The following is a 27,492-nucleotide window of genomic DNA, read 5'->3' as shown; positions in this document are numbered from 1 at the left end:
TGTGTGGGGGGGACTTATGCACAAGTGGGATCTGGCTATGCAGGGGGGTGGGTTATCTGGCTATACTTAAGAGGGTGCCTGCCTGGCCATAAACAAGGGAGGGGATTTTGCTATACATTAAGGGGGGGGGGGTCTGGTTATACACTAAGGGGATGGGGACCCGGAAATACATTAGGGGTCTAGCTATAAAAAAGGGGGGGGGGAATCTGGCTATACACAAGAGGGGTGGGGGTCTGGCTGTACATTAGGTGGGTCTGGTCTGGCTATACTTAAGGGGGGGATCTGGCCATACAAAAGGGGATGGTGGATCTGGCCGTAGACTTGGGGGATCTAGCTATACACAAGGGGGTTTTCACTACCCCCACAAAATATAAGACCTCCCCAAAAATAAGCCCCAGCACATCTTTTGAAGGAAAAAAATAATATAAGACAGTGTCTTATTTTTGGGGAAACACGGTATGAAGAGGAGAGGAGAACGCACTGAAAAGCATGTTCTGGAGCTGAACAGTGAAAAGAAGTAATGCGCACAATTATAACACATACAAATACATGGGGCGCAGAACACTAGCCCATGATGAGTCAGCTTCTGATGAAACGCGTAGGAAAAAGCTACGTCACAAGGGATCGGAAGTAGATGCAAGGCACTGGAGCCGCGGGGAGTTCGAAGCAGCACCTGTGTGGTCAGTTCACCCAGGGACCTGCTGTACCTGCCGCTATACGCTTAAACTTGTTCGACGCTTGTGAGTAAATCTTCATGTTTTTAAACTTCTATTAAAAGTGGTTTTACACTATTAGGACCTGTTTTAGGTCTTTTTGTTGTTGTTGTTGTTTTTGTTTTTTCCAATCAAGTCTTATTTTTTATTGAAGCGAAAAAGTCAACAAATATAAACTTACGAGTAGTCAAAAGATACTACTAGTACAACTTGACCTACATTTTAAGTATGGAAGACAAACATAATCTTAGAGATTCTAATTGCATGTATAGTAAGCTATAAATTGCATAAAATATTTCCCAGATCGAGTAAATAGCACCCTCGCCTTTACTTGGCCTAATAGGCTGAGGAGTAGTCACCCCATCTATGGCATGATACAGCGATCTGTAGATCATCTGAGCTGGACTGAAACCATGGAGTTGTAGACTGTATAAGTGTGAGTAGTATCAGCTATATTTCTTATAGTAAGCTTTGTAAGAACTATTACAATAGCAAAGATAATACACTTCAACAACCGTAAAACCTGGATATCATTAAAGAAAATCTGTAACAAGAAAAAGTTCCCCTGGGGGATATTCACCTCAGTAGGGGTAGCCTCCGGTTCCTATCGAGGCTTCCTCCGTCCTCCTGTGTCCCACAGCGGCGGCGAAAAAGCTCTCAGAACGGCGGGGATGTAAATATTTACCTTCCCGGCTCCAGCGCAGGCGCAGTATCGGCTCTCCGCTCAGAAATAGGCGGAAATAGCCGATCGCTGTCGGGATGCTCTACTGCGCACCCGACTGAGAACAGTGCCACCCGCTAGAGACAGGTAAGGTAAATAAATGTAGCTTGTCGAGCCAGGATTGCGGAACACTTCGGGGGAGCCAGCGCTGTATTGCCTGCAGCTACAGGGGAGGGGGAAGCCTCATTAGGATCCGGAGGCTTCCCCCTCCCGAGGTGAGTACCCCCCAGGGGAACTTTTTTTTTTGTTACAGAGTCTCTTTAAGAACATAATCAAACAAAATCTTCTACAAGTATATTACTCATCTACACACAAAATTGCTCCAAAAGTTGTTTCCAATTAGGTGGAAGATATTGAATACAAGCCTCCTGGTGCAAATTCTTATTTCTCGAGCTTTGTTCTAGGGTATGATTCCGGGAAACTAAAGCTTTAAGTTGATGCATAGATACAGGTTCAGTACTTTTCTAATTACTTGTTAAAAGATGTTGAGCTGCTTAGACAATATGGCATACCATAGGCTGAAATTTCAAACTAGTCTTTTCAAGATGTATTAATAAAATAGCTAGCTGGGGAGAGATTTTACAGGTTCAACAGTATAAATACACCTTTATAGTTCCACTGCGCTCAGACAAGTGTACTATCCACAATGTACATAAGGTTTCCACCAGGAGCTGCTCCAATATACTCTGGGACCAAAGTAATTGTGCTGGGAAGGAACAGAAACAAAAAAGAAAGGGAGCGCTCTCTAGTGCATTAACCTTTTTAATTTTTCTCTCTTTCGCAAGTAAAAAATAAAACTCACATGATACAAATATCAGTAAAACATATCACACTCAAGGTGTATATCACCATGTCCTGGAGATGGTATAGCCTGCTCTTTCGCCTCCACTCTATGGCCAGTAGCAGTGGGAATCCGGAAGTCCGGTAGCGTCAGCGGGGCCAGGAACACGGGGAAGTATCGGCAGCTGCCCTGCGCCTAATACGTCATGACGCGTTTCGGCGTTCCACGCCTTCGTCAGATCTGACAGACTTCCGGATTCCCACTGCTACTGGCCATAGAGTGGAGGCGAAAGAGCAGGCTATACCATCTCCAGGACATGGTGATATACACCTTGAGTGTGATATGTTTTACTGATATTTGTATCATGTGAGTTTTATTTTTTACTTGCGAAAGAGAGAAAAATTAAAAAGGTTAATGCACTAGAGAGCGCTCCCTTTCTTTTTTGTTTCTGTTCCTCAACAGTATAAATGTCTAATCAAGGATTCAAGCATTTTCCCAGAGCTGTTTTAGTTTTTAGGAGATAGCTACTCTGTCTGGAAGGACAATCTGATGCCACTCCCCCATGCTTATGAATCCTGCCGCCGGTCATTAAATGAAACCAGAGATGAACGTTTTGGCACAAAATAAACATATCCCCGATAGATTTTATAAAATAAACTCTATATCTTGTATTTTCGCCGTTCTGGTTTTACTAAAACTCCACGCAAAACACAGTTCATAAATAAAGCATATTATTTAGTGTGCTTAACGGCGGACCGCAGGAGGACGGCAACGGACTATCCATACTTCTGGGGCTGGAGGAAGCCCCGGGTAAGTAAAAAACTGTCTTTTTATTAATCTCTGGGTCACTTTAATATTGAATGTGATTTTTTCTATTGCTGCATGTCCCGTTGACTTATGTAGAATACAAATGTTAGTGCGTGGTCCACATTCTAACTGATACTGTCTGTCAATTTTTAGCCAGTATTTAAGGATCAGGTTATCATGACTTTTTCTGGAACTGGAATTGCCAGCACTTTTAATCTTTCTGTTGCACATTGTGACACAGACGCTCAGCTGAGATCCAGATAACAGAATATTGTTTAACCACTTCAGACCCCCCCAAAAATCTCTGTACATAAAGACCCTGTTTCAGCTTCAGGAGGGTTCATGTCATGTATTGAAGGTTACCAGCACCTCCACTTTATCAAATTAGCCAATTTGGCCTCAATTCACTAAGATCAGTTTGCCTGAGGTAAAATGTTTCCTGAATACTACATGCCTCATCACCATGGTGATAACTTTAGAAACGTAGGAGAGAAGCTTAGTGAATTGAGGCCATTTGTACCCTATTGTTTCTGAGAGGACTGATCTGACTTTATTTTGTTGCAATATTTCCCAAAAAGTTGTCTTACTGTGTAAAACACAAATTAAGCAGAATACAGTGATTTGTCACTCATGTAAACCCCATGTTAATTTTTTTTGTTAAAGTACAAAGACTACATAGCAAATATTGAAATTGAGAAATGTTATTTATTTATTTTTTTCAAAAATATATACTCTTATTTGAATCTGGTGCAAGCAACAACACATTTCCCTAACATTTGAAACAGGGTCATGCTTATTACACATGTATTACACCTTCTGTTAACACTCATAAAAGTTCGGAGACTGATTAGTTGTTGCCGTAGTTTTCAAGCTGAAAAGTTGCCTCATTGTTGCCTGTAAATATTTTTTTTTATTTTTGCTCTTTTTAGTTGCTCAACAGTTTGGGTCTCCTTTACCATATTTGTTTTCTTTTTTATTTTATTTTTGGAATGTTTCAATTATTTTTATATTATTTTTTATGATTAAAATAGTAATAAAAATATTACTAAATTTGGAATATTCTGCATCCATCTTTCTGCAGTTTGTTTTTCTTCTATGTATTGTCTTTTCAAATATTGCCCAATAGATCTGCAAATACACAATCGGAACAGCTCCAATGTCACCTGATTCCACTGCTCCACCTTTCAATAAAGTTATATAAACGTGACAAACCATCGGCTATTTGCTGTTTCCAGTCTAGAGGGACGTCACACTACAGAGGAGAGTAGTGCGTGAAGGTGAGTACTTACCACAACCCACCAACATCAACGGCTGCATCAGAAGGCCTTGTTCAAACTTAATTTGCTTCAAAGTTAAAAAGCAGTAGAGTGTTGTACCGTGTTAGCCAATAGCCATAAGTAAAAGCAGAAGTTTTGAATCAGGATGACACCATTTATTGTTATATAACTTAGAAATGAAAAAAACAGTAAGCTTTTGGCTAATAGAACCAAGTCCGACGAAGGCTTATTATTAGCCGAAAGCTTACTGTTTATTCATCTCGAAGTTAGCCAATAAATGGTATCATCCTTATTCAAAACTTCTTGCTTCAGGTTAACAAGAGATGAAATTATCAACTTTTGTCATATCATATTTTCTGTATTATTATTTTATTTTTATATTATTGTCACTTAGAGAAAATTTCAAGTGACTTTAAAGTGAAAGGTGACATGTACTGACCTTACTTAGAATGAGCCTGAAAATATGCTATCAAAATTATTTTAAGTATTTTTATGCTTACTGGTGGGTTAACCAGCTCAGGACCGTAGGCTTACACCCCCCTAGTGACCAGGCTATTTTTTACACTTCAGGCCACTGCAGCTTTTAGGGCTCACTGCAGGGCCGTACAACTCACCACACAAGTGATTCCCCATCCCCTTGGGGGAATCACTTGTGAAGCTCTGCTGGTGGGCTCTGATCTCTCCTGCGATGTTTGTTTGTTTATTTGTTTTTTTATTTGTTTGTATATATTTTTTTTATTATAAATGTGTCTATTTATTTGTTTCTTTTTTTCCACCCTCCCTCTCCCCGCCAGCCAATGACAGTGATAGGCTGTCATAGGCATCAGCCTATGAGAGCCGATCGCTCCTGGGCCTCCCAGGGAGACAGCCGAGTGACACGGCTGTCCCCAGTACAGCTCTGCCGTAGATTGTAGCACTTTACATTGTAAATAGAGGTCCGTTTCGACGTCTAACAGTCTCCTAGTGGTGATCGCCGCTGGGAGACTGATGGCAAAGCGGAGCTCTATCATTCAAGCAGAGATGCACGCGCATCGGCGTGCACAATCTCCTGCAGAACAAGCTCCCAGGATTTATTTATTTATTGTACTTATAAAGCGCCAACATATTACGCAGCGCTGGACATTAATTTAGGTTACAGACAATATTTAGGGGTGACATACAGCAATATGACAATACAGGAATACAAGAAAAACCAGATCACACAGCAAAGTATGAGTACCAGGTAATGCTTAGTCAGTCACTGGATGGGAGCATGGAGATTAGGCAAGTTAGGTTCACTCAGATGCATAGCATGGGTTCACAGTAATGGAGGTGCATGATCAGGTAGGACACAAAAGGAGGAGGACCCTGCGCACAGGCTTACAATCTAGAGGGAGAGGTAGGGACACGAGAGGTAGGAGACCAGAGTTCAGCTGTGGGTTTAGAGCACTAGTGAGGGGTAGTAGGCCAGAGTGAAAAGGTGAGTTTTGAGGGCTTTCTTGAAGATGTTGAAGGAGGGGGCTGCCCTAATGGGTGGAGGTAGGACGTTCCATAGTGTTGGAGCAGCTCTTGAGAAGTCCTGGAGGCGTGCATGGGACTGGGTGATGCGGGGGGCGGTTAGGCGAAGTTCATTGGAAGAGCGGAGTGAGTGGCTAGGTGTGTACCTCTGAGTAAGACTTCACGCCAGTTGGTGTTGAATGGTCCTGGGGGAGCCGCCACATTCACGACAATCGCCGTGGAGTGGTCGGTAATGGGTTAAAGGCATTTTATGACAGTGGCCCATGTGCAATTAACTTTTTCGCCTAGGTGATATTTTCACACTTTGTGAATACAATGCCTTTTAAACCCCTAGTAAGCGAGAAAATACTGAAGTGCTGCAAAAGTTAATTTAAAAAGAAGTTGAAAAATTATCTCCTTGGAGAAAACTCAGGAGAAATAGTAATTGCATATGGGTCTATACTTCAAAGTGCTGACAAGTTATTCTCAATCAAAGATGAAAAATGATCTCCTAGGAGTCCTAGGAGAAAACTCAGGAGAAAAAGTTAATTGCATATAGGCCATATGGCCATATACAAATCCCTTTTTCTCCTGAGCTTTCTCCTAGGAGATCATTTTTCATATTCTCTTTAACATACCTTTTTCAGCAGTCTACAATTAAAAAAAGTACCAAAAAGTAGGTGAAACAGTACTATGAAAACTATTTTGAGTGTTTTCTTGCTTACTGCTGGTGGCTTAAAAGGCTGGCTTTAGGCTACTTTCCCACCAGGACGTTGCGTTTAGGGGACGTTATAGGGCACATAACGTGCCCCTAACGCAACGCCTGGTGGTGGTGGAGCAGGATGTTACCAAGAGCAGCGTTACAAGCAGCTCATGGTGCGCCTGCTCTGTCGGAGGCGTTGCAGAGACCACGTGAGCAGAGCTCTCGGTCCTGCCAGCCAATCAGCGGCCGCTCCAAGAAGTAAACACTGCAAGTGCAGTGAATGTCAAGTAGCCATGTGCCTGGCTACGTAGCGGCCTCTCCCCTCCTCCTCTCCGCCCCTAAAATAAATAAAAAAAACACACTGAGCATGTGCAAACAGTCTGACGCGGCTTAATCCGCTACAAAGCACAGTATGCTGAACTTCAAACGAACGTGTAACGCAACGTGGGCACTATGAACAGCCCATTGATTTTTCATTGCTGTGCGGTGGGGTGCGTTACAGGCTGCTCTAACGTGCGCCTGTAACGTCCCACTGTGAAAGCAGCCTAAAGGACCTCTTTCATCAAAATCTTAAAATTCTAAATACATGTAAACATTTACAAATAAAAAGTACATTTCTTCCAAAGTAAAATGAGCCATAAATTACTTTTCTCCTATGTTGCTGTCACTCACAGCAGGTTGTAGAAATCTGACATTACCGACAGATTTTGGACTAGCCCATCTTCTTATGGGGTGTTCTCAGGGTTTTCTTTATTTTTAAAAGCACTTATTGAATGGCAGTTGCTCTGTCCAACTGCCAAAAAAGTGTGCAGCGAGCAGGGAGGCTGGCCAGCATCTTTGTATAAATCTTTTTCAGGAATTGTCCTTAAGCTCGAATTCACAGTGGGACGTTATGGTCGCACGTTATAAAGTCTTATAATGCAGCTTACCGCACTGCAATGCTAATCCTATGGGCCATTCACAGTGCGATGTTAAAGTCGCGTTAAATGTTACGTTGTGGTAACTCACTGCTTGCAGTGCATTACCTCTTAACGCAGACACGTTGCGACTTTAACGTCGCATTGAAACGCAACGTCCCACTGTGAATGCGACCTATACAGTATAAAGGCCATGCTGAGAATCCCCTATGGAGAGATGGTCTTGCCCAAAATCTGTCGGCAACGTCACATTTCTAATACTTACTGTAAGTGACAGCAACATAGGTGAAAAGTAATTTTGGCTCATTTTACTTTGGGAGAAATGTACTTCTTAATTGCACGTGTTTTAAATTTTAAGATTTTCGCAACATTTCCTCTCTAAGGAGAAAAATTGAATTGCATATGGGCCATTGTCCATTATTCAATTCACTTTTCAAGTTTTCTCCTATGTGATATTTCAACAGCTTAACAATAAAATGTCTTTCAAGCCACCAGCAAGCAAGAAAATCTCAAAACCTTTTTGATGGTACTTTTTCACCTGCTTTTTGGAACTTTTTTTTAACTTGCAGACTACTAAAACGTTATTTTAAAGAGAAGATAAAAACTATCTCTTTGGCCCCGTTCACATCACAGAACGCAGGTGCGTTTCGTTCAGAACACAACGCACAGGAACGCACGTCATGTGCGTCTCTGTGCTTTGCGTAGCTGATCCAATTCACTGAAAGTGAATGGGACAGCCACGCGTTTTTACAAAAAATCCGTGCAGCATGCGTTCCCGGACCGCACAGGTCCGGAACGCATGCAGTGTGAACATCAGACATTGCACTCTATGCAATGTCTGATCTTGTGCGTGTCGGCCACCTGCACGCGTTTCCAAAACGCGACTGGAAACGCGTGCAGTGTGAACGGGGCCTTAGGTGAAAGTCAGTGAAAAAAAAAGTTATTGCATATGGGTCAATGCTATCTTCTCGTTAAAATAACTTTTCAGAACTCTGCTATTGAAAACGTACCAAAATTTGGTGAAAAGGTTCTACCCAACTACCAAAAGCATTTTCGTACTTGAGAAAACTCAGGTGAAAAAAATGTGTGCTATAGACCTCAAGCTCCTTCAAATGGACTAAGTCAGATTGCAGAAAAACCTAGAATTTTTTTTCATTTCTGTCTTAAACACACACACGCACGCACGCACGCACGCACACACACATTTTGACCTCAATTACCTAAATTAAGTATTTTATTTTTTCACTCGGGTTCACCTGGGGTTTGCTTTAAAGCGGTATTGTCACCATAAAAATAAAATTTCAACAGCAACTGGTCTGAGTTTATTAAGTAATAAAGATGCTAATCCTGCATTCAAAACTTGCAAAACTTTTCCTGCTGTTATGGTTTGTAGTTATCACATACTTTAGGAGCACTGGTCCTAGTGCCAAACAGTGCCAAAGAGTTGAATGCTGGGAGTTCTTTTTATCTATAATATATTCCTCCTCTTCAATTTATTTCCCTGCCTAGCTGCTTATCAGACACGCCCTCTGATTACTTGTGCTTACAAGCAAGGCTGAGGTGACTCAGTGATTGGATGTGTAAATAAAAAATAAGACAGTGCAGTTCCTAGTATACACTTCAGTGGGAGTGTCTGAAGACTCTGGGAGGAGGGCAGCTAATGAATACACAATGAGCAAGAGAAGGGAGGGGGGAAAACAAGAGTCAGGGAGGATATGATGTCAGCATTAGCTTGGCAAGATGGCCACTGCCTAGAATAGGATTTTTTGCTTTTCCTTTATAAAATTCACAGGAATCATTACGTGGATAGCACAATACATCTGTTATGCAAGTAGAGGTAGTATTTATCTACTTATATATGTCTTTTTAATTTCTAGGTTAGCAAGGGTGTCGCTTGTTCTTTAACCTTCCTGGCGGTAAGCCCGAGCTGAGCTCGGGCTATGCCGCCGGAAGGCACCGCTCAGGCCCCGCTGGGCCGATTTGCATAATTTTTTTTTGCTGCACGCAGCTAGCACTTTGCTAGCTGCGTGCAGTGCCCGATCGCCGCCGCTACCCGCCAATCCGCCGATATCCGTCGCGCCGCAGCCGCCCCCCCCCCCCCCCAGACCCCGTGCGCTGCCTGGCCAATCAGTGCCAGGCAGCTCTATGGGGTGGATAGGAATCCCCTTTGACGTCACGACGTCGATGACGTCGGTGACGTCATCCCGCCCCGTCGCCATGGCGACGGTGGAAGCCCTCCAGGAGATCCCGTTCTTTGAACGGGATCTCCTGGTCGCCGATCGCCGGAGGCGATCAGAGGGGCTGGGGGGATGCCGCTGAGCAGCGGCTATCATGTAGCGAGACTTTGTCTCGCTACATGAAAAAAAAAAAAAATAAAAAAAAAAAGATTTGCTGCCCCCTGGCGATTTTTTTAGCAAACCGCCAGGAGGGTTAAAGGGGATCTGAAATGACTTATGATATGATGATTTGTATGTGTAGTACAGCTAAGAAATAAAACATTGGCAGCAGAGCTATGAGTCTAATATTGTTTCCAGAACAGGAAGAGTTAAGAAACTCCAGTTGTTATCTATGCAAAAGAGCTTCAGTGAGCTCTGTGACTTTCAAAGTCGCAGAGAGCTCTGTCTTCTGAAACTTATTATCTCAAGGGTCTGTCACTGTATTTTGTTTTTTTCTGCAGCGTAAAGCTCAAAAGTTCATTAGCCTGCTTTGTGAAATCATTTAGAATGCTGAGTAGTGTGTAAAATACAAATATTAGAGAATGAAGCAATGTTATAAAAAAAACTATAGAACTGAAAATAAAAATATGAGACTATTTTCATTGCTAATAATGTTTGATTAATTATCTGTACTACACAACCAATTCATTATATTATAATTTGTTTTTCGCTTCAGTGTCACTTTAAAGTGTACCTGAGATGAGAAGGGTCTCAGGTACCCTATTTCTCTACTTACTCAAGCTCCCTTCACCGTCCTTCACTGTCTCCCTGGGTGGCTCCTGTCACCCACAATACTGCCTGAAAGCCTGGCCGAGTTGTTTTTGTCAAGCATGTGTGCCCTGGCCAGGCCATGCATGTGCGGTGAAGCACCATGTGGACAGGCTTTCAGGTAGTATTACAGGTGACAGGAGCCACCCCTAGAGACGGTGAGGGATGATCGACCTCAAGGGGGCTTAAGGAAGCCCCAGGTAAGTATGGAACCTGATATGCTTCTTTTAACCCCTTTGGGACCAAAGGACGTTACAGTTACATCCTCTGTGTGGCTGTCTGTGGCTGATGGGACGTAACTGTAGAGTTCATTAAAGTGAACCTTAAAGGGAAGGTCCAAGCAAAAAAAAAAAATGAGATTCACTTACCTGGGGCTTCTACCAGCCCCATGCAGCCATCCTGTGCCCTCGTAGTCACTCACTGCTGCTCCAGTCCCCCGCTGGCAGCTTTCTGACCTCGGAGGTCAGGGCCAAATTGCATACATTTTTACACATTCCCGCTAGTGCAGGATCATTAACACATACATTTTTACGCGTTAGTGGTGAAACGCATAAATTTTTGTTCCTGCACTAGCTGGAATGCGTAAAAATGTATGCAATGTGGCCCTGACCTCCGAGGTCAGAAAGCTGCCAGCGGGGGACTGGAGCAGCAGTGAGTGACTACAAGGGCACAGGATGGCTACATGGGGCTGGTAGACGCTCCAGGTAAGTGAATCTCATTTTTTTTTTTTTTGCTTGAACCTTCCCTTTAAGCCAGAAAAAAAAAATGAGTTTTACTCACCTGTGGCTTCTACCAGCCCCCTGCAGCAGTCCTGTGCCCTCGCAGCCACTCACTAATCCTCTGGTCCCCCGCTGCCAGCTAGTTTCGTTTTTGCCGACAGGCCCGTCAGGACTGGCCACGCGTATCTTTTTCCACATTCCCGACTGTAATTAGCGCTATTGCGGACCGCAACACGTACAAAAATACGCGTAAATAGCAACATAAATAGCCAGTCATGAGACTGGACACCAGTAAGGTTGTCAAGGAAGAACGTCCGCCTGTTTGAATAAGTGTACTTGTTTAATTTCAGATACCTCAAGACAGAAACATGAAGGCCACCTCAATCTTCCTCATTGCCCTCTTGGGTGAGTAAGCATTCATTCAAATGACTACCATAGCCACACCCATGGAAACCTGATGCAATCATTGGTCAGTCCCTCCAACAGCTACTGACAGAGCAGTTTCTGGCAGGTTAGGGGGCCAAGGCAAGAAAGGCATCTTTAGTGACCACCCCTCCCCAGGCCATAACCTCACACGGCAAACATTACAAATAGACAGGCTATTATCTTCAGAAATGATGTTGTTTCTCAAAATACACCTATAAAGAACCCACATAACAAATATTTTATGTAGCTGAAGCTGTTATGATAGATTGTGTAGCCACTTTCACAAAACATTATACTGTTTCTGTACAGCATAGGTCTTTACAAGCTCATTATTTTTATTATTATTAAGCACCACCATATTTCATGGCACTGTACAAAGTAAGAAACAAACATTGGATACAAAATAATATAGACAGAAAGCTACATGAACGCATGCAGGTGGACTGGGTAACTGTATCCCCAGAATCCAGATACACAGCTTGAAATAACATTTGGCACTAATTAGAGTTGAAGTAAAGTAACTGCTTATTTCTCTGCAAAAGTGGAATTTTGCTGTATTACATTTTAGAGGCAGGAATATACATGCATATTATTCAAAACTAATAAAAATATTAATTCTCTTCTTTATTACAGCATTGATCTCATTCTGCCATGCTGGTAAGTCTGGTGCTACACACAGAATGTCTTCTTTGCATGTCTCTAGCCACTTCACCCCAAAGCGGTTTTTACCCTAACGGACAGGAGCGATTTTCACCATTCAGTGCTCATCCCTTTCATTTGCCAATAGCTTAATCACTACTAATCACAATGAAATGATCTATATCTTGTTTTTTTCACCATAAATTAGGCTTTTTCATATTGATATTTGTTTTCAGTAATTACTTTATTTTCTATGCATTTTAAAGGGAAAAACAAGGAAAAAATGAAAAAATACACTATTTCTCCAATTTCATCCCCTATAGTTTTAATATAAACACAGCTACTGTGCATAAAACCCACACATTTTATCTGCCAATTTGTCCTGGTTATCACAAGATTTTAATGATGTCCCTAGTACAATGTATGGTGACAATATATTATTTGGAAATAAAGGTGTATTTTTTCTATGGTGGTTTTTTTTCTCACTAATCTCATGTGGGGAAGCGGACGTGCACGCGCGGGGGAGTGCGCACTTGCACGCTCACAGGAACGCACGTGCACGCGCACAGCGGCAGCAGCACTGTTTGACTTATAAAAACGTCCTGGAGCCGTTAAGAGGCTCTAGCAGGACGTTTTTATAAGACTGGTTGTCATTAAGTGGTTAGCCAGGGCAGGACATGAAGATGGCTCATAACAGTGTAGATAATCTTATACAGTAAATAACTACACCAGTGACATCTACAGACCCGATGTATGAACAGCGCCAATAACAAAGCAAGCATGGCAACCTCTAAACCACTTTCATTATTCTTTCGTCAAAGAAAAGGTGTAGTTATTAATGAAGTGGGATGCGTAAGTTTGGGCAACCTTGTTAATTGTCATGATTTTCCTGTATAAATCATTGGTTGTTACAATAAAAACAAAAAATGTCAGTTAAATATATCATATAGGAGACACACAGTGATATTTGAGAAGTGAAATGAAGTTTATTGCATTTACAGAAAGTGTGCAATATTGTTTAAACAAAATTAGGCAGGTGCATACATTTGGGCACCACAAAAAAGAAATGAAATCAATATTTAGTAGATCTTCCTTTTGCAGAAATTACAGCCTCCTAACGCTTCCTGTAGGTTCCAATGAGAGTCTGGATTCTGGTTGAAGGTATTTTGGACCATTCTTCTTTACAAAACATTTCTAGTTCATTCAGGTTTCATGACTTAAGTTCCGAGCATGGACAGCTCTCTTTAACTCACACCACAGATTTTCAATTATATTCAGGTCTTGGGACTGAGATGGCCATTCCAGAACGTTGTATTTGTTCCTCTGCATGAATGCCTTAGTGGATTTTGAGCAGTGTTTAGGGTCGTTGTCATGTTGAAAGATCCAGCCTCGGCGCAGCTTCAGCTTTGTCATTGATTCCTGGACATTGACCTTCAAAATCTGCTGATATGAAGTGGAATCCATGCGTCCTTCAACTTTGACAATATTCCCAGTCCCTTCACTGGCCACACAGCCCCACAGCATGATGGAACCACCACCATATTTTACTGTAGGTAGCAGGTGTTTTTCTTGGAATACTGTGTTGTTTTTCTAGGAATATTGTGTTGTTTTTTGCTCCATGCATATTGCCCCTTTTTATGCCCAAATAATTCAATTTTAGTTTCATCAGTCCACAGCACCTTATTCCAAAATGAAGCTGGCTTGTTCAAATGTGCTTTAGCATACCTCAAGCAGCTCTGTTTGTGCTGTGGGTGGAGAAAAAGCTTCCTCTGCATACAGCATCTCTTTGTGTAAAATGCGCCGAATAGTTGATCAATGCAAAGTGACGCCATCTGCAGCAAGATGATGTTGTAGGTCTTTGGTGCTGGTCTGTGGGTTGACTCTGACTGTTCTCACCATTCGTCGCTTCTGTTTATCCGAGATTTTCCTTGGTCTGCCACTTCGAGCCTTAACTTGAACTGAACCTGTGGCCTTCCATTTCCTCAATATGTTTCTAACTGTGGAAACAGACAGCTGAAATCTCTGAGACTGCTTTCTGTGTCCTTCCCCTAAACCTGATGGTGAAACAATCTTTGTCTTCAGGTCATTTAAGAGTTGTTTTGAGACTCCCATGTTGCTACTTTTCAGAGAAATTTAAAGAGGAGGGAAACTTACAATTGACCTCCTTAAATACTCTTTCTCATAATTGGATTCACCTGTGTATTTAGGTCAGGGGTCATTGAGCTTACCAAGCCAATTTGAGTTCCAATAATTAGTTCAAAAGGTTTTGGAATCAATAAAATGACAACAGTGCCCAAATTTAAGCACCTGCCTAATTTTGTTTGAACAATTATTGCACACTTTCTATAAATCCAATCATTCACTTCTCAAATATCACTGTGTGTGTCTCCTATATGATATATTTAACTGACATTTTTTAATCGTAACAACCAACGATTTATACAGGAAAATCATGACGATTAACAGCATTGCCCAAACTTTCGCACCCCACTGTATAAGAAAACCAAATTGACTCATGCCCTGATTAAAAATGCAGATGTGATACATTACTGATTGTGCCCTCTTGGGTATATATTGAAAAGGCATAGATGAATTTGGGTGCTGAGTGACGCTGATAATAATAACACATTTTGGTAATGTACGGTTGGCAACAGTACTATGGTTACTTTTATCTGTACGTCAAATTATCCTCTCAGTACTTAAAGAAACTGATGAAATACCAAATAATTTATACAGATATAGAATGGAATCACACTTGGACACTGCGCTCATATAGGGGACTACTCAATCCTCAAGGAATTTATGCTGCAAATCAATTTCAAATTTCATGCAAAAGTCCATGTACAAGCACCAAATAACCAATAGTGTGCTGCTGTATTCAATATACACAATATAGAAAAAAAATCACACTTGGAAAACTGCACTCATATGGAGGAATCCTCTATCCTTAAGAAAATTGTACTGTGAGTCAGTTAAAATTTTGTGCAAAAGTCCATGTACACTCACCGCATACACACTACAGAGTCCTATATCATGTAACAGGTGTGGAGCGCTGCTATTCAGTGTGTGTACCCCTCATAGAAATAGATAGAAGATAATAGCTGTGCTTCTGTTTGTGCTTGTGTTTCTTTAAAGAAAACCTGAACTGAAAATTAAAAGTCAAAATAACCATACACAAGTCATACTTCCCCCCGTGTAGTCTACGCCTCAATCTCTTTCTTTTTTCCCGCGTCCTGTTTGTCCACTGTGATCAAGGGAATTCTCTGTCCTCCATTTTGAAAATGGCCATTACCCCATAACAGCTTCCTGGTCAGCACACTGTTAAACTGTAACATTGCCCACTTTAGCCATAGGGAAACATAGACATTACTTGGCACATCAGTTGTCCTCTCGGCTATAACTGACAGCAACGGATAAATAACTGACAGCAACTGATATATTTCAATTCTGACAAAATGTTGTCAGAACTGGAAGGGATTGTTGTCAGAAGAAAATGGTGGGCTTCTGAGAGGAACTGATGGCAAGGTAACTATGTAATGTTCATTTGAAGTTACCTCATGTGTTTATTTTGAATAATTTTACTCAGTACAGGTTCTCTTTAAGTATAAAACAATCAATGGGTAATACAACACGCCCCGTCAGGTGGGGACTCCCTGGATGGTGCGGCCTTCAGGGCCCGATGTCGCGTTTGGGGTATTGGCCACCCTACAGCCTCTCTGGCACTCAAGTTCATCACCAGCTGTTCATAATAAAAATGGAGAGTCCTCATCACGTAAAAGTCTGCTTATGGCTTTATTCGTTTTTTTAAACGGTATGCATATACATGCAGAAATTATAAGCAAAAACGTAAAAAGTTCCAGTAATAAGTGTTCTCAACATGGGATAATGACAACTCAATATGAGCGATTAGGGATCACTTAAAGCAAAGTAATGAGGAGCTCATGAGGAGTTGCCATAGCAACAAAATGTTGGGCGGAGTCACGGCGTCACCCCAGCGCGAATGTCTGGTCAGACACGACCGGGGGTATTCGCGTAGGAGCTGTTTTTATTTCTTCCAGTGAACAGTATCAGCACTGATAGCGGGAGTGACATCTGTGGACACCGGGCAGGCTGTTAGGTGGTCCCTGGGTGCTCTACCCACCCCAGCTTTTTTTTAAACAAAAGGGCCTGGCTGGATTGGCGCCGGTGGATAACGAAATCTCAATAACGATAAACATTGATCAACGAAATTGGTTAATGATAAATACCATTTTCAAACAGGCAAAAATTAATTACAAAAATATATTAACGTTAAAAATCGTTACGTAATTCAACAATACAGCTTAACGCAACCCTATCCTCATACAGAACCCTCCCCTGGTGGTGCCTAAAACTAACCACTCCATTGGTGGTGCCTTACCCTAACCACTCCCCCTGGTAGTGCCTAACCCTACCCACCCCCCAGAGGTGACTAACTGTAACGATTGTGGAATTCTCTCCGTGATCAGCGCACAAGACGTGCGCTGACACTGCGGAAAGCCTACACAAGCGTATAATTTGAGGGAACCCAGCAAAAGGTGCAATGCACCTGTAGAGGGAAATTCCTGTCGACAGGTGGAGCTGTGGAGTGCAGAGGAACAGCTCCTCTGCCCTGCCACAGACGCCAGACAGGAATTGTACGAAGGGAAGAAACGTAGGCCAAATTAGCCCTGAAAGAGAGAGATCAAAGCAACAGAGGGTATGTGTGTCTACCAAACTAGTCGCCACCCTGCGACGATGAACACACAACCATGAAGATAAAGTGAGAAGGCAGTCGCCAGAGATGGCGATTGCTAACAGCGACACAAGACCGAATAAGCACAGATGAGGAATGTATGTATGTCCACCAACCTAGCCGCCAACCTGCGACAGTGGACACACAACAGAAGAAACCAAGTGAGAACGCAATCGCAATAGAAGCGATTGCGGAAGAGAATGAGCACAGGGACAGAATGTATGTATGTGCCCCAATCTAGTCGCCAACCCGCGACGGTGCACACACAACAGCAGATATGAAGTAGGAACGCAATCGCGAGAGAGGCGATTGTCAGAGGTGACACAAGGCTACAGCAAGGCAGAGCACGAGAGTAGCAAAGGCACAGCAAACCATACAATGAGAAGATAAGGAAAATAACAAATGCTAACTAAACGCGAACACAGCACTCATTCGCAACAGTGCACGCATTTATGCACAGTCCCCGCGTGTTAAGCACAACAGAGACAAGCACGCCTAACTAACCACCGACAGACAAACATGAAACAGAGGACGCGAGCGTTTGCTTAACGGTTACCTCACCGAGCCTCCAGCAAGCGTTCGTAGCAGACAAGACAGATACACAAAAACAGGAATAAGTGAGAGATAGGATCCACAGCACTAGCGCAAGAGGCTAGTGCGATCCAGGAAGACAGAACAGAAGGATCCACAGCACTAGCGCAAGGCGAGTGTGATCCAGGCAAGACAGATCAGATGAGATAGCTGGTAGCAACCGCTGCTCCAGCTATACTCCAAAAACAAAGATCAGAACGACCTCCTGTTGACCACCGCTGGGACAGGACAATCGCAACAGACAAACAAAACAGATATGCAATCCTAACTGCACTAGGGAACCTGCCTAGTGCAGTCCCAGGAATTACTCTAGGCTAATCTTCAAACAATGAGCAAGGCTGACACTCCAGGAGTGTTTCACAGGACTAAACCTTATGACCACCCCAGGTCTGTGATATCACAGTGATATCACATGGTATATATAGAGCAAGTCTACAAAGGATGTGGCTAGGCAATCTGCATGACAAACGTATGCAAATTCCTCAGCAGCAAGCTGCAAAACTGACAAAAGGTCTCTCTTCCAGAGACCTGCAGAATGCAGACCTGAACAGTGGTCAAAAAGCTGCCTTCCTGCACTGGCAGCCGAGCGGATCCTCACAGTATCCCCCCCCCCCCCCCCCCCCTCTAGGGTCGGATTCCAGACGAGCCTCTAACCTGATATTTGCAAAAGACTCTAACTGAAGACTCATGAAGGTCAGGACAGCCCGACAAGGCCCAATTCCAGAGTCAGCCCACCCGAAACCGACCTCATCAGAAGGAGAAGCCACCGAAACATGCCCATCAGTACCACAAGTCTCAGTGTAACACCCATCAGGACTGTGAATGCCAGAGAAGAAGCCATCGACACCCACCGAGCCATGCCCACCACCTTCCAGGGACCGTCCAAAAATACCAAACCTGCCACAAGACCCATTCAAAGTGTCCCTTTCCACAAAGCACCCACTGCTGATCTCATCCAAGGTACCAGGAAATATTTCTCCCAGGATTTCCCAGAACACTTTGAAGCTCCGAAGAGATCCCAGGAGGGCAGAACGATCACCAGGCTCACACGGAGAACTATCAAGAACCCCTATGGAACCAATGACAATTCCGGATTCAGAATTACCAGGACAAGCATCAAGATCAGGGCCTTCAGGGACCAGCTCTGGGCATGCAGGCAGGCAGGCAACATCAGAACAGGTTTCCACCGAGGAAGCATCTGAGCAGGCTGGCAACCGAGACACACTTGGGCTTTCTGGGTCACAGAACACATCGGGGTACACTAGCCCAAGGGGAATCTCAGGACACGTCGAGGAACTGCCAGCCTCAGAGTCCGTTACGACAAGACCAAAACCAGAACCGGGCAGAGAATCATCACGAGCAGTGGTCTCAAGCACTGGACTTTCAAAAGAATGCTTGGACTCAAACCTAAAAATCTCTGTGACAATAATATCATCATTGACTTCATATGAGTGAAGCTCCACCAGAGCTGCAAAGGTAGTCAGCACAACAGCAATGCCTACTGAAGTGGGCAACACCTCAGAAGGACTTGGAGGGCAGGAGACATCTCCTACAAGTTCTGCACCCTTTGGGAGGAACTCGGAGGTCTCCAGGACATCATTTTCCAAGTTTTCTAAGAAGGATTCTGAACTATCCATGTTACAGGGCAAAACTGGAACTTTATTTTGTGGACAGGGCATATGTCCGAGGGAAGGTTCCACCATAAACTGAGACTGAATTTCATCATCATGAGCGGAATGTACAGGAATATTTACTGGAACACACACTGACTCCCTAACTTTAATCTCACTGCACCCAGAATTCTGTGTAGCAGTCAAACTAGCTTGCAACTCCAAAACTGCAGAAAAACAGGTGAGTATAGTAGCAATACCTAGACGAGCCTCTAGGGACACTGCAGGAGACTCTAAACAAGGCCATATTAACTCATCCAGAGTACAGGGTGCAGAATCAGCATTTTCCTCAGAACAAGAAAGGGACTCACAAATGTCAGTGCGAGTGGAGATCATGTTTTCATTCATGGTACAGGGCAGATTCAGAGAAAGCTTCTCTGGGCAAAGCAAAGAAGCTTCAGCATCAGATTCGCAAAACAGAAGCGCTGTCTCACTCTTAGATTCGGCTAACAATGTCAAATCCGAGGAGTCAGAACGCAAAACTTGCGAATCAAAAATCGCTTTAGGTTGTGAAACTGACGCTTCCATAGCGCAAAACTCCGTGATCTGCGGGGCAGACTGTAAGGCGTTCAGGACAGAAACACTGGAGCAACTGTCACCAGGCAACGGGCCCTTACAGGTGTGAACAGGGTGAGACAAAGACGCATTTGCAGTAGAAATAGCGACAACATCAGGAAAAAACTTTATTAGACATATTAATTTTACTTTTGATGCTGCATAATTTAGGAATTTTCCCCATAGCAGGATCACAGATGGAAGATCTTAAAGATCTGTCTCTAAATGACAAGGGATCCCAAACATCCTTGAGAAAACTGGCACATTCATGCTGATCACAATCTGCAGGAATATCAGAGAAACAGGCATCAAATCGCACAGATTCAAACTGCACGCAGTCAGGAGAGAATCCTCCAGGATTCACACAGGAATCAACCACAGTGGCACACCCACTCATATCAGATCGCACAATGTCAAGACTCACATGCTTTACCCCAGAAAGGCAGGAACAATCATCCGACAACGATGTCTCTTTATTGGAATCAATTGATTGGTGTGTGTGCAACTCATCCAAAATCGTCTGCCATACATAAATCACCAGATCCACATCACCCTCGTCACATTCATCGGAATCAATCAAAAGGTACATAGAATCGAGACAATCATTCAAGACATCTTCGCTTTTTGCAATGTACAAATCGCAAAAGGCTTTCCAATCAAAATCAAATTCCTCCATCAAGGCCCCAATGTCCCATGAGGCAAATGGAGGTTCAAACAAGCCAGTATCCAGATAATCTCCATATGGGTGGAGTTCAGGAACAAGAACAGATTTTTTAACTGCTTTAATATAGTGTGCGATCCTACCTATAATAGGATCCACATAAGCTTTGGATTGGGGCAAAAAACCCGGAGACTGAGCAACATCAACAGTACATAGAAAAGAGAGACTGCTACACTCACGTATAGTCCCAAATGGGAGCAGGGAAGTTCAAGGCCAAATGATCCAAAAGTAATGATAAAAATCCCGCTGCACCAGATGGTAGGGTGAAGTGAAAAAATCTTTTTTCTGTTATTCCATGTCAGCGTTACAGATAAAAGCTCACGCGTATCGGAGCAACAGATGGCTCCTTAATCATAGCTATGATAAAGGAGCCATCTTTTGCTCCGATACGCGTGAGCTTTTATCTGTAACGCTGACATGGAATAACAGAATAAAGATTTTTTCACTTCACCCTACCATCTGGTGCAGCGGGATTTTTATCATTACTTTTGGATCACTGAGCAACATCATTGTAAACATCATTATCATACTGAATGGTTTTGCACATTTCTGACTTGACAGAAATAACCTCTTTATTTGTGGTTGCTATGGGCAACCAATCTTTTGGCTGACAAGCCAAATCAGCAGATTGGCCTGCAAGCACCAATTCATTAACATATGGTAATGACACAGAAATATTGCATAACCTAATCTGATCAGCATCATGCACTGCAGGAACAAACTCATCTCTGGTTTCAGAGTCCAGTATCTTAAACCTCTTAAAGACACAGGACCCATATTTGACCAAATCGTACAAATCGGAAATTCCTTCTACACTGGGAATTTCGGTTTGGATGGTCATACTGTATCGATTGTGGAATTCTCTCCGTGATCAGCGCACAAGACGTGCGCTGACACTGCGGAAATCCTCCACAAGCGTATAATTTGAGGGAACCCAGCAAAAGGTGCAATGCACCTGTAGAGGGAAATTCCTGTCGACAGGTGGAGCTGTGGAGTGCAGAGGAACAGCTCCTCTGCCCTGCCACAGACGCCAGACAGGAATTGTACGAAGGGAAGAAACACAGGGCAAGATAGCCCTGAAAGAGAGAGATCAAAGCGACAGAGGGTATGTGTGTCCACCAAACTAGTCGCCACCCTGCGACGATGAACACACAACCATGAAGATAAAGTGAGAAGGCAGTCGCCAGAGATGGCGATTGCTAACAGCGACACAAGACCGAATAAGCACAGATGAGGAATGTATGTATGTCCACCAACCTAGCCGCCAACCTGCGACAGTGGACACACAACAGAAGAAACCAAGTGAGAACGCAATCGCAATAGAAGCGATTGCGGAAGAGAATGAGCACAGGGACAGAATGTATGTATGTGCCCCAATCTAGTCGCCAACCCGCGACGGTGCACACACAACAGCAGATATGAAGTAGGAACGCAATCGCGAGAGAGGCGATTGTCAGAGGTGACACAAGGCTACAGCAAGGCAGAGCACGAGAGTAGCAAAGGCACAGCAAACCATACAATGAGAAGATAAGGAAAATAACAAATGCTAACTAAACGCGAACACAGCACTCATTCGCAACAGTGCACACATTTATGCACAGTCCCCGCGTGTTAAGCACAACAGAGACAAGCACGCCTAACTAACCACCGACAGACAAACATGAAACAGAGGACGCGAGCGTTTGCTTAACGGTTACCTCACCGAGCCTCCAGCAAGCGTTCGTAGCAGACAAGACAGATACACAAAAACAGGAATAAGTGAGAGATAGGATCCACAGCACTAGCGCAAGAGGCTAGTGCGATCCAGGAAGACAGAACAGAAGGATCCACAGCACTAGCGCAAGGCGAGTGTGATCCAGGCAAGACAGATCAGATGAGATAGCTGGTAGCAACCGCTGCTCCAGCTATACTCCAAAAACAAAGATCAGAACGACCTCCTGTTGACCACCGCTGGGACAGGACAATCGCAACAGACAAACAAAACAGATATGCAATCCTAACTGCACTAGGGAACCTGCCTAGTGCAGTCCCAGGAATTACTCTAGGCTAATCTTCAAACAATGAGCAAGGCTGACACTCCAGGAGTGTTTCACAGGACTAAACCTTATGACCACCCCAGGTCTGTGATATCACATGGTATATATAGAGCAAGCCTACAAAGGATGTGGCTAGGCAATCTGCATGACAAACGTATGCAAATTCCTCAGCAGCAAGCTGCAAAACTGACAAAAGGTCTCTCTTCCAGAGACCTGCAGAATGCAGACCTGAACAGTGGTCAAAAAGCTGCCTGCCTGCGCAGGCAGCCGAGCGGATCCTCACACTAACCCTCCCAGTGGTGCCTAACCCTAACCACACCCCGGTGGTTCCTAACCTTGACCACCCCCTCGGTGGTGCTTTACCCTAACCCCCCCAGTGTTGCCTAACCCTAATCACACCCCCTGATGGTGCCTACACTTACCCCTCCCCCTGCACAAACACCTTTTTAAAGATAACCTAAACCCCCCACAAAAATGAGTTTCACTTACCTGAAGCTTCTACCAGCCCTTGCCGCCATCCTGTGCCAATACCGCCCAAGAAAATGTAAAACATTCCAGAATAAAAAAATTGGTCAGGAATACAAAATAAAACTTTATTTTTTTTTTTAAATATGGGCGTTGATCATTCTACACCTAAACATTTCAAAGAAAAACACAAAAGATCATAGTTCAAGTAAAGTTTACATTATTGATCCGTTGAAGCATAATTTAATGGAAAACAAAATAGAGAAAGAGAACTTTATGCTGATTCTAGTTAGAATTGATTTATAGATAATTCATAGGTGTCTGATTGTGAACTTTTTTTGGTGATGAGCAGATGGACGTTGGCCAGACCCCGAACGGCCACTCCGCCGCGACTGGCAACCCTATGAGCGGCATCAACCTATCATTAGGATTCCTACGTTTTCACCTCCTCTTGAGCCAAGTAAGAGACAACTATTTCTATTTTAAGAACTTTATTTATAGAATGTTAATACATATTGAGCTGATAAACGGATAATCGCTGCATATTGTTAATTTATGCTGAGCCTGTTATTGTTATTGTCTATTAATTGGCTGGTTGTGGTCTATTAATTCACTGATTGCTGCATAAGACTTGATTCTAAATTCAGTGACGTTTTTAACTGATCATTTTTACTATTGTTTTATATAAATTCAGAAGGACTGATTAACGGAATCCTATTGACTACTTCTATGTATATTCTAATGTCACTCTGCACTTTATATTTAATGTGCACCTAAACTGAGAGGAATATGGATGTTTCCTTTTAAACAATGCCAGTTGCCTGGCAGTCCTGCTAATCTTTTTGGCTGCAGAAGTGGCTGAATCACACCCCTGAAACAAGCATGCAGCTAATCTAGTCTGACTTCAGTCAGAGAACCTGATCTGCATGCTTGTTGAGGGGCTGTGGCTAAAAGTATTAGAGACACAGGATCAGCAGGAGAGTCAGGCCACTGGTATTATTTTAAAAAGAAAAATCCATATCCTTCTCAGTTTAGGTTTCCTTTAAAGGGGTTCTGTGGCATGTTAAAAAAAAAAAAACAAACAAACTGACACCTGGAGCTTCTATCGGTCCCCAGTAGCTTTCATGTCCCATGCCGACCTACTACGATCCTCCGTTACCCGCCACTGGTCCCGGTCGAATTACTCATGTAACGCGACTGTGGCTGCGCTTTTGCTTGCTCATGCTCACGCCTCGGGAAGCTTACTGCGCAGGTGCAGTACGAGAAAATCTCATAATGCTCCTGCGCAGTAAGCACCCGGAGACCCGAGCGGGAGCGCGCACTATTCATCTTGTGGAACGGAGGATCGTAGGAAGACGGCGTGGGACATGACAGCTGCAGGGGGCTGATAGAAGCCCCAGGTAAGTGTCTGTTTGTTTTTTTAACATGCCACAGAACCCCTTTAAAGAGACTCTGTAACAAAATTTTCAGCCTTAGTTATTCTATCCTATAAGTTCCTTTGCCTGTTCTAATGTGCTCTGGCTTACTGCTGCCTTTCCTAATTGCACAGTGGCTGTGTTATCTCTGTTATATGATCTAATGTTTTCTCTTGTGTCGGCTCTGTCGGCAGAGGCTGGAATGTGTGGAATGTGCAGGGCTGCTTGTGATTGGTAGAAGCTATACACACCCCCTCCAGGCCCCCTGCAGGCTCTGTATGACTCACACACTCTGCTTATGTGAGCCTATCACAAGCTGGATAGTTTGTTTGTAAACATTACCTAAAACTGGCAATTACAAGCCAGGATTGCAGCAGAGAGTGGCAGAAACAGCACAGAGGGGCCCAGGAGAAAATAATGAATAGAATGGTATGCTTTTTGCTGTAAAAAATTTAGAGTACAGATTCTCTTTAAGTATTGTCGGCTAATAGTGATATATGTGGTGGCTGGATAGTGTAATGGTTAAGGGCACTGCCTCTGACACAGGAGATCAGGGTTTGAATCTCGGCTCTGTCTGTTCAGTAAGCCAGCACCTATTCAGTAGGAGACCTTGGGCAAGACTCCCTAACACTGCTACGGCCTATAGAGCGCGTCCTAGTGGCTGCAGCTCTGGCGCTTTGAGTCCGTCAGGAGAAAAGCGCAATATAAATGTTCTGTGTTTGTTTGTTATTATTGCTGAGAGCGATCTGACGCGTTCTAGGAAGCAGGTCAGACCAATACAGGAATTTGGAACTACATATCCCAGTCTGCATAGCGTCTGGTTATGGCTTATAAGGCACTGAGTAGCTCCAGACCCTGGGACAGAAGAGGTAGGAAGGAGTTCCAGGCAGTGGACAGAAGATGCGACTCTGCATTACAGACGAGAGCACAAATTATGCTTAGACATAGGTTTGTATCGGAATTCGCAATTTACAATGCAAAATCATAATGCAAAATTGATATTATCAATACAGGTTTACACAGCAGTGGTGAGAACACGTACCATGTAGTGCTTTAGATCCTTATCCGAATAGCATACATAATTTTTATATTGTTTTAAAATCCTTCTTCGTGTTCAAGTGCGCAATAGTGTCCTGTGTATCTGCAATAATGTCCAGCGCTGGACGCTATTCCGCACTGGAATGTGAAGAAGGATACACATGGCCGGGCCTATCGGGCCTGTCCAGGCCTGGAGTTACCTCACAGGAGCCTATAGGCACAGATCCCATAAACCCCCCTCCGAATTGCAGCGCAAGTGTCCTGGCTGGCCCAGCTCACTCCCTTACCCATCATAGGTGGCTACAGGTGCCCCTTAGCATTAGGTAGCTAAAAGTACCATCAATATTAAGTAGATAGAAGCCCCCTGACTGAAGGGGGATCTTGTCAGTGGAATGCTGAGAGCAGGCTGAGTAACCTCTCATTTACACTCTCTCAGGACTCTACATAAGGAAGGAGGGAAGGCAGCGCTCATGTAGGGGAGAAAGCCACCTTTCCATCATAAGGCGCCTGTAGACACATGCCTACAGTGCCTTATGGTAAATCCAGCCCTGGACCTGTCACTGAAGCCAAAACTAACTGGTGGTGGGATACCGGAGCCTCTGTAAGTGATTGCGAGGGCACAGGACGGCTGCAGGGGGCTGGCAAAAGCCCCAGGAAAGTAAAACTGATTTTTTTTACAGTGGCTTAAATATCCCTTTAAGTGAACCTGAGATAGGCCCCCGCCATAAAATGTACATATCTGGGGATTCCTTCAGCCCCCTCCGGTCTGATCTCTCCCACAGCATCCTCTTCTTGCTCTGTAAATGGCCTTGGAAAGTCCTCTGGTTCGGGGCCAACCGTGCATGTGAGGCCCGGGCCGCACGCTCCCTCCGTGTTCACATAACCTTAAATGTTCTGCGCTCCCAGCGACGGGAGCGAGAAAAGGGAGCGAGCCTGCCGGACTGCGGCTGCGCCAATTGGCCCCGACAGTAGGATTTTTCGGGGCCAGTTGTGGGCGAACAGAAAGCAAGAAGAGAATGGCATGGGAGCAATCAGGCTCGAGGGGGCTGAAGGAATCCCCAGATATGTATATTTTATGGTGGGGGCCACATAACCGGTACACTTCTGGTTGAACTTGATGGACGTATGTCTTTTTCCAACCCAAATAACTATGTAACTTTAAAGTGTACTTAACACTGCACCACCAGACTGCACAGTTCTTTAAGAATATAACTTTGCAGAGGCAGAACGCTTCCAGCCAAGGAAGCGTGATCGGATGGAGATCCCTGGCACCGTTACTCACCAAGCATCACAGGTGGAGCATGACTGACGGCAACTGGGGAAATTACCAGAGAAGACTGCAGAAGAATGGGGCACCTCAGGAAGACAACGAGGGAGCACACAGCCTACAGGGGGCTGGAGGAAGCCCCAGGTGAGTTTAAATGCTTAGGTTTTATAAACACTCAGGTTTCCAAAATGAGTTTAGTTTAAATTGTTTTATAGATTTTTTATATATACGTCTAACTGTGAACTTTTTGGTTATGATTATGAAGGTTCGGAAGAGGACAGGAGGAGTAATTATGGACCTCATGGTAGGACAGGTAAGACTAAGAACTCTATTTATAGGGTGTTAAAGTGAATGGTTACCGATTTAAAAAAAAGAAAAGTCAGATACTCACGTAAGGAGAGGGAAGGCTCGGTCCTAATGAGCCTTCCCTCTCCTCTCCCGGTGCCAGGTGGATCCTCCGTTCAAATCCCCCGCCGCGGGGGACTTTGGAAGACTGCGCACGCGCGAGTGCGTCATAGGCCCGCGCGAGTACGTCATAGTGGACACTCGCGCATACTGATCGAATACTGCAACGGGGGATCGTGAGTGGGACCGGGCACCGGGAGAGGAGAGGGAAGGCTCATTAGGACCGAGCCTTCCCTCTCCTTAGGTAAGTATCTGACTTTTCTTTTTTTTAATCGGTACACATTGGCTTTAATACTTACGGAACTAGTTATCAGCAGCGATGAGTGAACATGACGATATTCTTTTTGCATCCATTTTCGCAAAAATAATGTTAAATTTGACTTCTAAGTGAAAATGCCATCAAAAATCATTTT

The 27,492-nt window shown here is 43.8% G+C and overlaps 1 protein-coding gene across 1 annotated transcript in view; it reads left to right on the top strand.

The window, feature by feature from the left end:
- Positions 1 to 4,202: 4,202 nt before the first annotated feature.
- Positions 4,203 to 27,492, top strand: part of LOC137521947 (uncharacterized) — a 52,386-nt gene continuing 29,096 nt past the window's right edge. Inside the window, exons 1-5 of the mRNA XM_068241903.1 lie at positions 4,203 to 4,299; positions 11,449 to 11,503; positions 12,158 to 12,181; positions 23,307 to 23,414; positions 26,940 to 26,987. Of these exons, the coding sequence (XP_068098004.1) occupies positions 11,467 to 11,503; positions 12,158 to 12,181; positions 23,307 to 23,414; positions 26,940 to 26,987 (217 nt within the window). The 5' untranslated portion in view covers positions 4,203 to 4,299; positions 11,449 to 11,466. The remainder of the gene's footprint in view (positions 4,300 to 11,448; positions 11,504 to 12,157; positions 12,182 to 23,306; positions 23,415 to 26,939; positions 26,988 to 27,492) is intronic.

Source organism: Hyperolius riggenbachi, chromosome 6 (genome assembly GCF_040937935.1).
Source record: "Hyperolius riggenbachi isolate aHypRig1 chromosome 6, aHypRig1.pri, whole genome shotgun sequence".
NCBI classification, from domain to species: Eukaryota; Metazoa; Chordata; class Amphibia; order Anura; family Hyperoliidae; genus Hyperolius; species Hyperolius riggenbachi.
Note: the sequence above shows the minus strand (reverse complement) of the source record. Positions and strands in the feature narration are given on the sequence as shown.